The sequence below is a fragment of the Teleopsis dalmanni genome, chromosome 2, assembly GCF_002237135.1.
Source record: "Teleopsis dalmanni isolate 2A chromosome 2, ASM223713v2, whole genome shotgun sequence".
Lineage (NCBI taxonomy): Eukaryota > Metazoa > Arthropoda > Insecta > Diptera > Diopsidae > Teleopsis > Teleopsis dalmanni.
The window spans coordinates 125,600,389-125,618,089 of NC_051847.1; the positions used below are offsets into that span (position 1 = coordinate 125,600,389).

General features: G+C 30.8%; 2 protein-coding genes across 2 annotated transcripts; both read left to right on the forward strand.

The window, feature by feature from the left end:
* Positions 1 to 241: 241 nt before the first annotated feature.
* LOC119675655 (alpha-protein kinase 1-like) lies at positions 242 to 9,783 on the forward strand. The gene is made up of 4 exons (XM_038086862.1): positions 242 to 425; positions 3,183 to 3,467; positions 6,603 to 6,727; positions 8,576 to 9,783. Exons 1-4 carry the CDS (start codon positions 242 to 244, stop codon positions 9,434 to 9,436), a joined length of 1,455 nt encoding a protein of 484 aa, XP_037942790.1. The 3' UTR covers positions 9,437 to 9,783.
* A 3,750-nt stretch (positions 9,784 to 13,533) lies between these two features.
* LOC119685609 (aryl hydrocarbon receptor nuclear translocator-like protein 1) lies at positions 13,534 to 17,147 on the forward strand. The gene is made up of 2 exons (XM_038099944.1): positions 13,534 to 14,982; positions 15,202 to 17,147. The coding sequence occupies exons 1-2, from the start codon at positions 13,921 to 13,923 to the stop codon at positions 16,420 to 16,422; spliced, it is 2,283 nt and encodes a 760-aa protein (XP_037955872.1). The 5' UTR covers positions 13,534 to 13,920; the 3' UTR covers positions 16,423 to 17,147.
* The last annotated feature ends 554 nt before the right edge of the window (positions 17,148 to 17,701 follow it).

The following is a 17,701-nucleotide window of genomic DNA, read 5'->3' on the forward strand; positions in this document are numbered from 1 at the left end:
ATAAATTAATCTTAAACAAAATATCATGTAATAAATATGTCAGACTTTAAAGAGCACAAAATAAAATCTGTGCAGAAAGTTTAGGGACTCAATACATTTGAATAGTCAAAGATACAAAGTTTACTTAATCATAAACATAATTATTACATTTTTTATTTCAAAATATTTTTTTGTTTGAATGTAAAACCCCTTAGACGAAGAGTAAATATTTTTTTAAAATGTTTTCCCTAATGTAAATAAAATGGAAGAAGGGAATATACCACATAGTAACTTTTTCGATTCAAAGAACAAAGTGCATTTGAGCGTTAAGCAAAATAAAATCTCATACTTTCCTCTAAGCCAAACCCAATATCCAATACAAACAGATAAAAATCAAAGCAATGCTCAAGTAAACAAAAAGGTCAAACCAGCAAAAGAAAGCAATGGTAGGGAGTTAGATTTTCAGGAATTTCTTAAAGGAAGCACAAAGAAAATTTCAAAGTACAAGAAAATTCCGCATTTATTTGCCTTATGAATGCAGTATCCTTTCCGAGTGTAGACGCAAAACACGCCCTGTCTGAGCACATGTAAGACTAAAGTAGCACGCGCTAATTTACCATTTAGTTTTTCTTTTTCTTTCTTTTTTGTTATTTTTTTTTCATATCCTTTTGTGAAAGGATATTTTTTCCGATTTTTTGTTTTGTTTTGCTCGTGAAATTTCATTGCACTCGAAGGAGCGGCCAAATATTGGAAGTACTCGTAGAATTCTAGTAGAGTACCGAGTGTTACAGTAAAATCAAATAAAAAGTTCTGGGTACATGAACTTTTGAGAACAACCTTAAATTCGTATTCACTTCAAAAGAGAAATAAGGATAATCAACAAGAAAAAATAGTACGAAATAAAGTAAAGGATAGTAGTAAAAAATATGTAGAAAAACAGTGTTGCTGTGTTGTGATAAACGATTATTAGTAAAGGCATATTTCAATTTAAAAAAACGTACTAACAACTAAAAGAAAATCTTAATTTGTCTGGTTTTTACTTAAATATTTGAAAGTACTGCTTCTGAAGTAATAATTTATATATATATAAGCTATAAGATATATGTTTTAGACAGGAGTGTAATAAAATAATATTTTATATTTTTTTGTTCCCTACATTTAGTTTTTATATAGACGACTAAGTGAAATTAACCAACTTTGAAATGAAAGCCCTCAAATAGGCTAACGTAAGCTGTGTATTTCTTTTATGAAATATACTCGTAATAGATATTGGTGTGTGGAATAATCAATGACCCAGAATACTCCCATTATAAACTTTCATTATAACATACGATCTGAGGCGAGGCGTTGAATGGTTCAGAGTGTTATACCCAACATTACTTATAATTAATGAAAGAGAAAACACATTCCTCTTAAAATATACTAAGGTTCAGAATAAAAAATGCACAGTGCTGCTTACAAAGCATGCTGCAAATGAAATAACATTCACATTGGGACTATGTTCAGTATTGAATAAACACAAAACATACAAACAAATATAAAAATAAAAGAGAAAACAAGCCCCGCAAAATATGTACGTAAAATAATCATAACTCTTAAATTAATGCGTGCAAGCGGTTCAATAAAAACAGTGAACCTCCAATATTATGCAAAGTAAATACAAAAGAGAAAAGAAATGACTGAGCGAAAATCGCTTTACATTTGACGAGAGGTTCAGTCGATTAAATTGAACCCGAAGTTCATACAAAGCGTGCAAATACAATCAAAGTCATGGTTGCTGTTTTATATGGGCAAATGGTTCAGTAAAAAAATTGAACCGGTCATAGTAAATACAAAGTAAAAGAGTAAATGAATGCATGAGAGTTTCTTACTCTTATGTAGAGGTTGGAAATAAACCAAAAACAAAGTCATTATTGCAATTTTATACTAGGAAATGGTAAAAGTAAAGAAAAAAATTAAAGAAATTTCAAGTGAAAAATAATATTTAGAAATGGATAAATGTGTGATTAAAGATTTGATTCAAATGTCTTTTTTTAAACGATCTTCCGAAAAAAGGTGTTAATTCATAAAATGAATAGACCAACTCCAGATATGAAGAATTTGGTACCTGATGTAAAAATGTCTAAATCTGTGGTAAGTCGCCGTTTTCCTACAGCTATTTACCATAAAAACCAGTGGATCACAGGCTGCGAACACTTAAATAAATTGTTTTGTTGGTCTTGTATGCTATTTGCTAGTGGAAAGGACAAAACTCAGGAGTAGGGGGAATACGTTATAGTTGGAATTCTGTTTTGATCAAATTGTGAACACCTTGCCAAAAAGCTGACGCCTCGTTACTGGCTACATAGCACAATTAAGATGGACTATAATCCAAACTACAGTTCGCTTAAGCTATTATTAAGCTTTGAATGAATGTGAAAACACCTCTGAAGGTTTTGTATTCTTTTACATGTTATAAGAAGCAACAAATCTGTATCACAGATGGATTAATCCACCTGCATCACAAATAACAAGTTTAGATATTTCAATATCCATTTTCCAAAAATGACCACTTTTGCTGTTTAAAAGGTACATTTCATTGAGATAGTAGCTCAACCAGCATTGAGTTTTCAAGGAGTTTTACTATCATCTCTGCTTAATGTAAGGAGTTCATTTGAGACTGTGTAAAAAGCGTTGATAAGTCCCTTAACATGTCTTCGACTATTACAGTTTACACAGTAATTTAAAATGTGGAGTTTTTCACGTATCTGAGTTTGCACACTGTGTGCTCCTCTCGCCAGAGTACAGAAACGCTCAGGTACGAATTATTAATATTGGGCTCTACTTTTGGCGAGACAGTCAGATATATCGTTAGTACCGATTTTGAATACGAATGTTAAGCTCCTCTTTTGACGAGACGGTCAGATCTTTTGTTACTCTCGATTCCTTCTGGAGCTTCCAAACAGTTTATTAAGAACGTTAAACAGTTGTCAGTTAAAAACACAGTAAGAGCAATAAGTATATTAATTGCCACTCTATTAGTTTATTTTTACAGACATCACCAAGCACAGGTGACGATGGCAAAATTTCCATTTGAAATACAGTTTAAATTTACTCACAGACAATTCATAATTATATAATATAAAATATAAAACATTTCTTGATTTATTATGACCTATTTTATACATGCACGTTCATATATTTTACTACAATTTATTTTACAGTTGCTTTAACATCTTACAAAGGCTCCCAATCCAGTTTTGACCTTACGCCAATACTTTCCGTTGGCATATTTGTTGGCATTTTAGTCGCATTGGTGTGCATTGGTATCGGGACCATTGCCGCTTTGAAATTGCGTTCCCATAAACAACAACAAAAATATCGCAACCAAAATCAGAAATTTTCACGTCCTGGCAATTTGCAAATTAAGGACAAAATTTCGTTGCCAATAAGTCATTCTGAGGAAATGTACGACGAGAAAAATCCGGATGTAGTGCCCTACAATGAAGGTAAGCTAATAGATGTATCTTATTTGGATGTATAGATTCCCTCAGCAAAAAAATTATATAAAATAAAGCCATTAATCGAAGTTATGAATATATTTGGTCTTATATAAAATTATTTAGTCATTAATAAATTAAATACAAAAAGTTGATTAAAAAGGTAATAATATATGGAATTGTAATTTATTTCTGACATTGAAAATTTATTAGTTGTATGTATAATTTTTTTAAATGTATATTAATATTTTTAATTAATTTTAATTTACATATAAAAGAATACATCCGCTCACAGGTCATAGAAATATAGACATCTTAAACTGAAACGAACAATAAGTTTGATTTTAATTATATTTTTGTTTGATAAATCTATTCAATTGATCAAAAAAGCACATTTTTTTCTAAATAAATATCTATCCCCTTAGACCTTTTAGAGAATTTTTTTCTTAGCATTAGAAGCAAAAAAATCGAAGTTCATTTTTTTAAAATAAAAAATATCAAAGAAACAAAAATGTTCTTGACTTCGTTTGTATGATATTAATAAATGATTAAAATCTTAACATTGAAAAATGCAATTGCACTTGATTAAAGATGTATCCTAGAGATATAAAAACAATACAAAACAACAATAATAAATATTAATGATTATTAAAAAATATTCAAATGTCTCGCGTTTTCATTCGTTTTCAGAGTTGAATAAAGAGAAATGCATATATTCTCATCACCTCAAGGCATGTGGAAATGCAATTGACATCTAAAAGCAAAGCTAAATTCATTCTTTTTTAGAGTTATTTGAAATATCTATTCTTTTCAATATACAAATTATTTTTTTAATAAAATGTCAATAGCAAAATTTTTAAAAATGGCAATTAAAGGAATAATAGGAACATTCAAATACCATCAATGTTGAATGCTTAATATTAGTTTAGATTTTAAATCGCATAAATATGACTTCAAATTATTAAATCAAACTTTTAATATAATATCCATAATATTAGTTAAGGACTTTATAACATTAGCTTCTTTGCAAATCAATCATGCATTGAATTGGTTAGACAGCATTTGAAGGTCTTCCTGAATTGCATATCTAGAATTTCAAATAAAAATTAATGACCAATGAATTCATGAATAAATTTTTTTTATACTCCACATATTTTTAAGACATTACTAAAAAAATGATTTTGGGTGCATAATCCAGAATCTTGGGTTTTTAGGAACTGCACCCGAAAGATTTAATTATTCACCACTTTTTAATCTCGAACAATATTATTTTCACCTTTTACAACTGAAATAGTTACTACTCATACGCGTGTAGAATCACTTTTAAGCTGTTTTATAGAAAGATGAAAGAAACTGCATCACATTACAAAATCTCAGCCCCTGGAATCCAAAATTTGTCTTTCGAAGATCTATTTATTGATAATATTACCACTAACCAGCAATATTAGGCACAGACCTCACTGAAAATGCAAAAATTTTTCTGAAACTGCTTGCAATATACTCTCTTTCAAATTTATACTCATGAACTCTCACGATTCGATTTCCTTATATTATATTTCAGCAAAATTTTTCTTAAAACAGTTAATCGTTTCACTAAAGTTATGGTATGTAATACAATCCTATTAATTCTTATTCTAGATCATGTTTAAGCAGTTTTGAAATTAAGATCATGATTAACATTTTTCGATACTATGGGTAATTATGACAACTGGCTAAATTGTTTTAAATTGTTTTTACTTTGTTAAAATGGCAAAGTCCGTTGATATTACAAGCCAAAAATTCATATGAAATAGCGTTTATGTCAGGGATGATGGTAGCTGAAAGACTACCATAAGATTTTCTTTACAGTAAATGCGCTATTTAGCTTCCATAAAGCTTGGTTTCCTAAAACATTGAGTTCCTACTTTTGAGCATATATCAACAGAAGTCAGTAAAATATTCATAAGTCAAAAGTCACAAATATTCTTATCTGATATCTTCCACTACTTCAATAGACGGAGGCTTAGATTTACTTAGTTTTACCCAAGATCTGTCAAATTTTGTTACCCAATCGAAACTTTTTAGAGTAGTCTAACATTTTTTTAGCCGTATTAGTAGACGTTTGCCTCAATGGACAGTAGCAAAGCTTCTTTGAGTTATATTATATTGATTACCTATGTCGTTTTCGATTAGTAAATCTGAGTTCAATCTAGACTTGCTCTAGACCTGTCAAATTTTATTACTGAATCCAACATTTTAAGAGAAATCTTACATTTTTTAATCGTGTTAGTAGACATTTACACATATTTTGCTATCTGCTAGCTGACGAAATATCTATAGCGTTATAAATTAATCTAGAGTGTTATACATTTTGTCCCAGACTTTCTAATCGCAAATTAAAGTTGTACTAAAAGTGCTTTAAAAGATCACATCGATTGAAAAAACTATCCCAAATTTACCAATTGAAAACGCCATTAGAGACTCTTAGTCATTTGGCAGATAAATACAAAGTATGTGAGTATGATGAACTTTTATCTCTAGTCGTTTATACAATAGTCTGAGTTACTGAAACTAATACCGCAGTATATGCAAATGCGATTATAATACTTATATTATATATAGAATATTATTGAATATGTTTTAAATATCTAAAACTAATCTTCTCCAAAATTATCGCCCCTCTCCCGACTACTAGTGCTCAATGTTGCAGTTTTAATTTAATATCTGTTTTCACATTTAAAACAATTTGCAGACCTTTGACCCTCGATTATAAAAGTGAAAAAAAACTCATGACTATAATTTTCAGAGCATGAAAATGAAGAACTTAAAATGAAGTAAACAAAACTTGCTGTTGTCCTGCAGGAGATGGTAATTGCTTAATTAATAAAACAAAGTATTTTCATTACATTATAAAGTATTAAAAAAAAATTAGTATAAAAATAACAAAAACAACAACGTATTGACATAAAACTAGTTAAAGTAATTTACAATCTCAAAAATAATTCATTAGGTTTATTTGAATCTGTTTTGGCACAAAATCTACACTCTTTAGTGTTGCCAACTTTTTCAAAGTTTGACATTATTTCTACTTTAATTCAACTTAAAATTGCTTCTTCTTCTTTTTCTCTTTTCTTCCAATACTTTCGAAACAAAACAAAAAAATAGTTGATGGCGAATATAAACAAAAATCAGCAACACAAACACCATCAGGACATCTTTCGTCGACAAGTGAAGCGGAAATCAGCTGTAAGCCGCCAACGGACGAGCGTGGATTATATCAGAACAGCAAGGTAAGTGCAAAATGCGAGATACGCAGATACTTAGATACTTTCCCTTTTGGGTTTCCTGACTGTACGCAGTGAAGGTAAATTTCTCGAAGTTTGCCATCGTCCTTGGCATCGTATGTCGCTTGCCTTCCGTAATTAAAGAGAAAGGGACTGCGTTCGTTCACTGCTTCTTAATACAAAGGCTGCCGATGCCATAGTCAATGATGATGACACTGATGACGTTGATTTTGTAGACAATTCGCAAAAGTTTTAATTACTTTGTTTTACAATGAAATTGAATGTTTAATAACTTAGCAGAATTATTTTGCATTAATTGTGTAAACTTTCTTTTAAGAATGAATATTTTTGAAGTTTTTTCTTTTTGTCCCACACAAAATTTTTGTGCTTTATTGTGAGATACATTTATGTTCTTTAATTTATCTTGTTTAATGATTTCTTCTTTTGTATTTAACTTTCATGGCAAGAAAAGTTTGATATACAATAAATCGGTGTGATGGGTGCTTAAGATAGGTGAAACAAAAAATATTCTGAGAATAAAACTGACAAAAAGTTTCTCAACAAATATGATAAATGGCTGGAGTATATGATTTGCACTCAATATAAATAGTAGACAACTTAATTATCATTTTATTGCTCATAAAAATAGCGTACTACACAAAACGGTTTTATTATGTGATTGATTGACAAGTTGCTATTACTCTTAGTCATTATTTTACGACTAGAGTGAACATTTTTGATAGAGATATCAAAGCAACTCATATTAGATAGCAAGAATTTCCAAGAAAATTCATTAAACTTAAGATATTTTAGAATTAAATTGCAAAACAAGAAATATTGGTGACCTCTAATTGGAATAAGGTAGATCAATGCAGGAGTTAAAGTTATAAAAACAAATATCAATTTTTTTTAAAAAGATGATTCTCAAAGAATATATAGACATCAAGTTACCATATGCGACTCTACATCAATTAAGTCCTATTTTGGAATATTCCTATAAATGAAAATAAGCGGCATCCCCACATTGTAATAAACCACTTCCTTTAGTCCTTCGGCTTCTTCATGCAATACCAACTCTTCTGAATCGTGCAAAATATTATTTTGCTCCACCCAGCCAGCTTCAAATAGATTTTTGTGAGATTATCTTGGTTCCATTAATGTTACTAATAGTAATAAACAAAATAACGATTTCCCATTATTTTTTCCCAGAGATCATCATTTCTTAGAGTAAGCCGTTATCGAAACAGTATGTTGTTACATTCACCCACTGTGTACGGTACGATTGTCACACCAAGCTTACTGTTCACAACGTATGTTCGGTGTTGGTTTGCCTAAATACACAAATTCTTGATCTTTAAGTCATATGCACCTTTAATAAAATTTTGAGGACTTTCGTGCCTCTTCTTCACTTCTTTATTCTATTGATCATGCACACTTCTGTCATTGTTTTAGCTCCAGTCGTTCTATGTATCATGCAGTTTAAAACACAGATATACTTTTAGATAAAAAAATAACAAGACTACTGGAGGTTATTTTTTGTACTTAGAATTTGACCTACAACGGGTCTCCATGTATTGCCACGGAATGTACAGGCAGTTTGGTTGTAGCTAAGCCGTCACACCAAGTCAAAGTGTTTACCCGGTATGGGAAATTCATAATATTAAAAATTCTTAATTGGAATGACATCTTTCAACGCAAATATTTGTACATATATATGTAATAAGCAAATTAAATATAATGCATCATACGTATATTTCATTTGTAGTTTCTAATATGATTTTAATTTCACTTTCTTTTATAATCATTAATCTTTCCCACAAAGTTTTAATATAAACTTTATCACTCTCATTTTAGGACGAAGAACTCCACTATGCTGAGCTCTCATTGGCTACCGGTAGTAATGTAGCAAGTACATCAGCACCTAAAAAGTCATTATCTGTTGATTGCAGCAGCACACTACTCTTACAAAGTGCTGGCATAAGTCCCAATTTGGGTGCTGGTGGCACTCTACCACATGGCTCCAGCGTACGTAAACTACTACCAAATTTGCCCGCCACCGCTACGCTGCAACGTAACAAACCCATCTCAGACACATCGCACAATTACGATTACTTCGAAGAACCAACGATATATGCACAAATTGATCATTATAAAACTACAACTGGTGGTTCAAGCGTTTTGGGTAATGCCGCTTCCTCCTGCACAACATCAACATCTGTATCACCATTCCCGCCATGCATTTCTTCACCAGTTTCACAAGGCACACCCTCAACTGTATCACCTGGCACTGTGCAAATGTACACACTACCTTCACATCCAGGCGGTTATCACACATTACCACACAATCATCAACAGCATCACCAACAACAGCAGCAGCAGCACCATCTACAGCAACACACACCACAAGGCGTAAGCAATATGTTGCAAATGGTGCCCACAGCTAGCAGTAGTGTCTATCATCATGGTACGCTACCCATGCCACCAAGCTATCAGCAACACCAGCAGCAGCAGCAACAACAACAACAGCAACATATGCATGCTCACGGTCAAATTTTAGTTTCTAGTAGCAGTAGCGGTTTGACTTCTGCCACTGCTGCCATCACTAGTCCTAGCAGTTCACTCTCCGGTCTCTCAGCAGTTGGCAAGTCGTATTCACGCGAAATCGTCACTGTGCGTACTCCGCTTATGTACTCACAGCAAGAGAGTTGTGTTTAAAGGAAAGAAAGAAAAGAACAATAAAAACTTACAGGTGGCGAATTGCTTGGGCCTAAAATAAAAGCGAGACAACAGCATTTAAGTGAAGATTACATTTGATTTGAGGTAAGAAATGCTCTATAAGTTAGAAGAACTGAATTCCGTGTTAACGCATGAATCCTTCGTAAAATATTACAAAAAAATCTACAGAAAAGAAGGAATTTGTATAATTTTATTCTTGCTGGGTTGTATGTTTTATATGTAAATGTGGTACGACATAAATAATTATACTAATATACCTAAGAGTATATGTGTAAGTTGTAAATAAGATATAGATTAACTTAAACTGAAATAAATAAAATTAATTAATCCGATAAATTAAAAATAAAAAAAAATTTTTGCCTCAAAAAGAGTATTCAGAAATAAAAAATATATTAAAATGATATATATAAAATGATATTGTAAAGCACATTGTCTACCAACCTCGAGGTCTTAAAAATTGAAGAAATGTTCCACAAAGAAACAAAACAAATTTTTAATTAATTTCAGAAAATGAAAGCAAAATATTTGATACATAATAAAAGAAAATATATAAAAGAAAACACTTCCATAAATGCATTTGTATGTAAAAATTATTGCAAATTAATTAATAAAACAGAAAAGCGCAGTCACAGAAAATTTACACGGCGAAAAGAGGAATTGAGGGAAAGTAATGGATAAATCAATTGTAAACAAATTAAAATCATTTAAAATTGCAACAATAAAAAAATATAAATAATAATAACAGTTTAAATAAATAAAAGAAAACACTTGTTTGCCGATAAAAATTAATATAAATTATTTTTGCATTACTGCTGGGCAATTATCGTAAATCAATTGAATTAACATAAAAACGCAAAACAAAAAGTTGCAATCGCAGTTAAACACAATAAAAGATACATGTACATACGAATATGGACATTTAAATATACGTATGTGAAAGAAATAACATTTAAGATAAATGACATTTAACATTTCACAATTTGCAATTCACATTTACCTTCAACAATTAAAAATGTCAAGAAATAATGCAATTTGCATATTTATGTATGAATGCTTAACTTTTATTTACAACAAACATACATATTTTGTGTTAAGTCATAAGGATGTGCAATTTAATAAATTATGAAGAGAAGAGAATTCTATTATTAAAGGTATTACGAGTACGTAATACCTTCAAATATGCAATAAGTCCAGTACGGTCAAAATATAGCAGAATAATACATCTTTCAGAAATCATTAAGGTATAAAGCGCGGTGCAGACTATCATTTTTGAGTGTCATTCAGGAAAGAAAATCGATGAATGACACTCAAAAATGATAGCTGCACCTTTGAATGACACGCAACATCATTCAGCCTCTCGCCAACATGTTGTGAATGATAGTCTGTCACCCAAAAACTTTTATTCGTCATTTAAGAGGATATTTTTGCATAGTTGCATTAACATATTTATAGCGTGCCAAACATAATTACAGTGTGCGTAAACACCCTTATTCTTCAAAAATTTTGTTTGAATGACAACTCTTGAATGTGAGCATGTTCAAGTTCGATCGTTAAAATAAATTTGAGCAAGGGAGACCGCAACTTGAATGACATTCAAAAATAAAATAGTCTGCACCGCGCTTTAGTTCATCACTTTAACACACATTCATTTATTTCCGATTGGATAAAATCCATCTTGCTAAGTTATTTATTAATTATAGAACTCAGTTAGTGATGAAAATATATTCATTAATTTTTATTTCGAATAAAGAAAGCCATGTTCATAAATTATGCATCTTTTAAAACTCATAATGTGGGATAAGTCCATTCAACTCTCACGTATTCAATCATTTTCATTTCACAATATTCTTTGTACATTTCTTAACGCTTAGATTTAATGTATTTTATCACATTTTGCTCATCTATTATATGAATTACGAACTCATGATGATATTGTTTTCAATAAATCCTATCAATCAATAACACTGCGTCATATATTTCTCTACATATTCTTCTCTCATATACTAAAAGGTGATTTATTAAGTCTGATTTAATAGATTAGACCATGTGCCTGCATACGAGAATTGGGAATATCAGTAGCTCGTTTATGTAAATCGAACGATTTCTTTCGAAAAGTTCTCACTTGTTTTTTCTCACTTCTTTCGAGTTTGCTGTTTATGTAACATGAAAAATTCACCACACGAGAACGTTATGGTGTGATGAGAGAAACTGATGAAAATGGAACGTTTTTTGAATAAATGGAACGAAAATAAAACAATTTTAAAAGGTTGCTTAGTGCTTGCAAATAGCACTTGTACCAAAAATTTAAATTTATTCACTTTAACTTACTTTTTTCCATTCAAAATTCAAAACTTCTCGCAAGCAATTTGACAGGTGACAAAAACTCGAACGAAAAAAAGTGAGAAAACAATTCACCACAGTTACATAAACACTTCTAGTGAGTAATTGTCAAAAGTGAGAAAATCGTTCGAGAAAACGAAGTGAGAAAGTTACATAAACGAGCCACTGATTTCACTATTTTCGTTTTCGATTGGTAAATCTGGATTCAATCTGACAAATTTTGTTGTAATCTAACATTCTTGTCGTAGTGTCAGTACGCATTTATCTATTTCATAAATGCATATTTGCATAAATATATGCATAAATGCATATATCGAATTTAATTATACTTTCATACTTGTCACGTCATATAAAACAGCTGTTAATTTCAGGGTAACCTTGCTACTTTGGCAAAATATCTAGAGTGTTATAAGTGAAACTCCAGTGTATACATTTTGCTTGACGATTACCAATTGTTTTCCCAAAGTTAGCTTCAAACGAAGGGAGTCTACATAATACATAGATGATAATACAGTCTATAATGGATTATAAAAGCAGTTGTTTTTCAAATATTTTGTTATCTTTTGCTAGTGAACGATGTTACTCAAATAGTGTCAAAAATAGTGTTTTCAAAAATGTAGTTATAAATATATATATAATACTTATATATCAGGTTATCATCATTATGATGATTATTGCTTCTTAACTTATGTTTAAATACGCTGTTACATTAGGGTGCAATGAGCGAATATTCTAGGGCAATCGTACCTCCAAAAGTTCGTTTGCGAGCGTTCGCTTTAGTGTGGATGCACATATATGTTTCTACTATTATACTTACTTCGACAAATATGCAGTAATATGTTCAATTTTTCGTACAATATGCATTTAAAAATATGCCAAACATAATATTATAGTACATTCACACTGTCTCATTTAGGCACTTCCGCATTTATGTTAATGTGTGAACGTTCACATTATAATTAGCTCATTTATGCAGGTGATAGAACGTTTATAAACTTCACTTAATAATTTATTACATAAAAAATGTATTTATATAATTGATATATTAAATCATTAATATACATTTTATATATCAATTACATATTCAATTTATAAAAATAAAGATTTTATTAAATACTTACCTCCTCAGTGCCTTTGTTTACAGGTCAGCTGTTTGTTTATATTTTACATATAGAACATATGACAAATATTTAAAATTTTGGTGATTTCCTTTGTGGGATATTTATTTTTAAGGGTTGCATTCGACATTTTTCGCCTTAAATGAGCTGATTGAGGTGATTTATTGATAATGAGCTCATTTATATGAAAGAACTTTGTATGGTAAATCATCCTCATTAGTGGCTGTCATGTGTAAAACCACCTAAATGAGACAGTGTATATGTGCTATTAGATTTCAAAGAAAATCAATTGATAAATCATTAGTACTCGTAAATGATTAAACTCAGAAAGAGTCATAACTATTTTTATTTAATATGCTAAATTGTGTGACCTTAAGTATGTTAATTTGCTAAATTATTATGTAGACATATAGACACTTTTATTTAAATAATTTAGTACGAGTTCAGCATGCTTATTAAAAGTCGCAAAGAAGCATATAGCATAAATTTTATATAATTTTACAAAATTATATAAATTGTCAAGTACCATATGATTATGAGAAAAGAAGTGTGTAAACATGCACTGAACATACCGTATTTACGACGATATAACAAAACAAAAATTAAGAAAGGAAATTTTTGATTGGTGTGATTTGATGATAAAACCGAAAAATAAACATTTTAAATTTATACGTGAAAATATGTCGTTAAAATTATTGTAAAATCAATAATATATAGAATTAAATAAAGAAACGTATGAATAGTTAAGTTTAAAAACGTTTAAAATAAATAAAAGGGACACGCAACAACGTAAAGAGAAAACTTCAGAAAAGTAGCCTTATGAGAAGGAGAAGAGAGGGGAAGAAAAAGTGCAAACCACCAACAGGAAGACCTTGAAAAAAACAAGAGCGAAACGTAAATAGGTGTAGTGTAATAGGAATGGAGATCTTAAAAATTCTGATCCAGCAGGAATCTAGTTAAAGAAATTTATTAGAAAAAAAGAAATACAACATTTCTAAATAAGAAATGAATACAATGTCCACTGTTGGTGCCGCTATAGCGGAGGGCGTGGCGGTGCCACATAATGGTCGGGAGGCCCGTAATCTTGCTGAAAAACATCGGCGAGATAAGCTAAATGCTAGCATACAGGAATTAGCCACGATGGTGCCACACGTAGCGGACTCAGCGCGGAGATTAGACAAAACAGCAGTATTACGTTTCGCAGCACATGGCTTAAGATTACAGTATGTGTTTGGGAAATCGGGTGTAAAAAAAATGCGTAGTGAGGAGAGCATATACGCAGAACCTCATACTACCGATACACTAATGCAGTTATTAAATAGTTTTTTTATAACCTTAACATGTCACGGGCAAATAGTACTTATTTCTACGAGTGTGGAGCAGATTTTAGGACACTGTCAGTCAGATTTGTATGGACAAAATATTTTGAATATAACACATCATGAGGATCAGGCGATATTGCGTCAACAATTAATACCTCGCGATATGGAGTCATTGTTTCGTAACAATTACGATATGAACAGAAGCGTTGGAGATGAAGAATATGATGAAGCATACGATTCAGACGAACTGCACGATGTGAAAAATACGTATTATCACACGCCCAATTCAAAAACACAGACAAACTTCGCTAAAATAGATCAAAAATTACGCAGTGATAAAAGAAGCTTTATTGTACGTTTGGCGCGAGCGAGTACACGCTCGGAAGAAACGCGCTACGAATTTGTAAAAATTGAGGGATGCTTTCGAAGAAGTGACTTTTCAACATCAGCAGGCAACTTTCCAATTGTTTCGCAGCTGATAAGGAGATCGCGCAATAATGGCGCGGCTAGTTGTGGTGGACCTAGTGTATTACAACATGATGCGATAGCGCAGGCAGCATTACATGGCATCAGCGGTAATGATATTGTGCTTGTGGCAATAGCACGCTTAATCAAACCACCTTCTGTCAGTAATCGTCTCATTGAGGGCAATGTTTTGGAATACCGAACACGACATTTAATAGATGGTCGTATAGTTGACTGCGATCAGCGAATCGGTTTGGTAGCTGGTTATATGAAAGAAGAGGTAATAACATTAAATATTATCAAGGATATAAAAGTGTTATCAAGTGAACCATATGTGCATATGTCTGCAAACGACAATATGTACACATGTGTCACATAATTTATTTGTTCAAGGTCATATACATATAAATTTAATCATATCGCATTAAAGCAAATTAGTAAATGTGATAATAAAAAATTTTATTTTTTCTTTTTTTATTAAAAAAATAATTTTTTTAAGGTGCGCAATCTCAGTCCGTTTTCTTTTATTCATCAAGATGATGTACGATGGGTTATAGTTGCGTTACGTCAAATGTACGATGGCGTTGCAGATTACGGAGAAAGCTGTTATCGTCTGTTATCGCGTAATGGGCAATTTATTTACCTGCAAACTCAAGGATATTTTGAAATTGATAAAACAACTAACAGAGTACATTCGTTTGTTTGTATTAATACACTATTAGATGAAGATGTTGGACGCCGAAGAGTACAAGAAATGAAAAGAAAATTTTCAATTTTTATTCAAACCAAAATGCCCAGTAATTCAGTTGAAGATGTGCCTGCCTCACAAAATCCTCAGCAATTAGAGCGTATTGTGCTTTACCTTATTGAGGACTTACAGAAACGTCACGAATTAAATGGTAAACCGTTAAGTGCCACACCGGAACGAGTTTCATGTACAAATGATAGAAAACGTGCTGTAAAAACTCCGCCAATAGCTTTAGTTGCACCGGAAACAGATTCAGTGAGAAGTTCCATTACAAAATCTGTGAATATTATCAATATAACTGCTGCAAAAAATTTATATAGAAATCCAAGAAGTCCGGGAAGTCAATATAGTGAAGCATCACTCTCTCCAGCAAGTAGTAATGGAAATTTTGAGGAATGTACAGAAAGCAATATTTTACCTACTATCAGCACGCAACGTCCAAGTGTACTTCAAATGAATTTAGTACCACAAGTGTCAAAAATTAATAATGGTATTCAGTCATCTCTATCTCCAACCTCTTCGCTATCATCAATTTCATCATTGTCACCAATACCTGCCGCACAAGTACAGCAACAAGTTTCTGTTTTAAAGCGTTTACACTCATCACCAGCGAATCAAGTAACCGACATCAATATTAGTCCGGCAAAACGCACATCAGCGTCAAGAATTACACAGACTATTTTGTTGACCACGAGGCCTAATTCAAATGCTACTGAAATTTCTGATATTAGAAATCAAGATAGTACAATGTATTGCAATCAGCGTTTACAGCTGAATTCGTTAGTGCCACATTCCAATGGACAGTTGGAAGATAGTGTTGCCTTGCAACAGACTCAAACGCAGAAAGTTCAGATTAACTTTAAAAGTGAATTAAATGCCTACAAAAATCAACAAACTAATGCTCTGAGTACCGATTTGTGTCATGTTCTAAATGCTACAACGTTATTCAATCAAACAAAAGAGGATCCTTAGTAAATTATATAATATAGTTTGAAGGAAGGTAAATATGCTAGAATATTGTTGTAAATTTTTTGTATTTATTTATGTTATTTTATTTTTATTATCTTATAATGCCGTTTGCATATATTGTTGTTTATTACTAATTTTTTGTTTGTATCACATTTATTTCGTAGTACTTCAAAGTTTAATCTAGCTGTTCGAAGTTTCGACATTTGGGACCGATTTCACAGTCATAACTTAAGTCTCAAAACTAAATTAAGTAAGCAGATTTGATATCCTTGAAACCTAATGAAATGTAAGTTATGAATGTAAAATCGCTCCTCAAATGTTTGAGTATTCTTGTGTTTGAGCATTTGGCACAGTAAGACGTTCGAAAATGTTCGAAACCCATATTCTGTTCGGCTATTTGGTGTTATAGACTTTTGTATAAAACAAAGCAAAAATACAATTAAATATAAAGCATATTTCGAACTTCTTCCAATAACTGGAATGTTCCAATAACTGGAATATTCGAACGAAATCCAAATATTCGAATTTGAATTCGAGTATACTTCAATTGCTTTGGCATTGTAACGCTGATACACTTTGAAGCACTATTATTTTGTCGAAATTTTTTTCTGTAATTTTGGTTTTGAGGTGTCCAAAAAACAGAAAATATAATGCTTAATGTCAAGTTATGGCCCCAGTGGGTGGAAAGGTTTAAAATGTTTACTGTTAAAAGTTTAACCTTAAATAAAGTACTACCTTTTAGCTTATATATTTTTGTTATTAAAATTATTTACAAATACTTATTTTAATTAATTATTAAAGAATAATGTTTATGGTATTTGGTATATTGTTAATATATAAATTTTATATAAATTTTAAAAAATTTTTTAAATAAATTAATATTGTTTATGTGTTTTATACATGAGAATAAATTTTTTTTTGCTCTTTGTTATTTTTACCATTGTTTGTTTTACCAAAAATATACCAAATTTTTGCCAGTTATTTTAATTACAATATATCATTTTAATTATCATTTTTATAACATGTAATTGAACTTATATTTATTATCTGAAGATTTAAAAACATATAATATAAACATTTTTTTATGACTATATTTTTTAAATCTACCTGATACTTAGATTTTCTTTGTAAAAATTTACGAAGTTGCTAAGTAACCAAAGATCTAATTTATACTAAATAAAAATGCTAATAAAATAATTTGAATATGTTTAATATGACTATATGAATACATGAATATGCTTATATGTATTGCAAATTATTGTACAAAAAAGTTATATATACT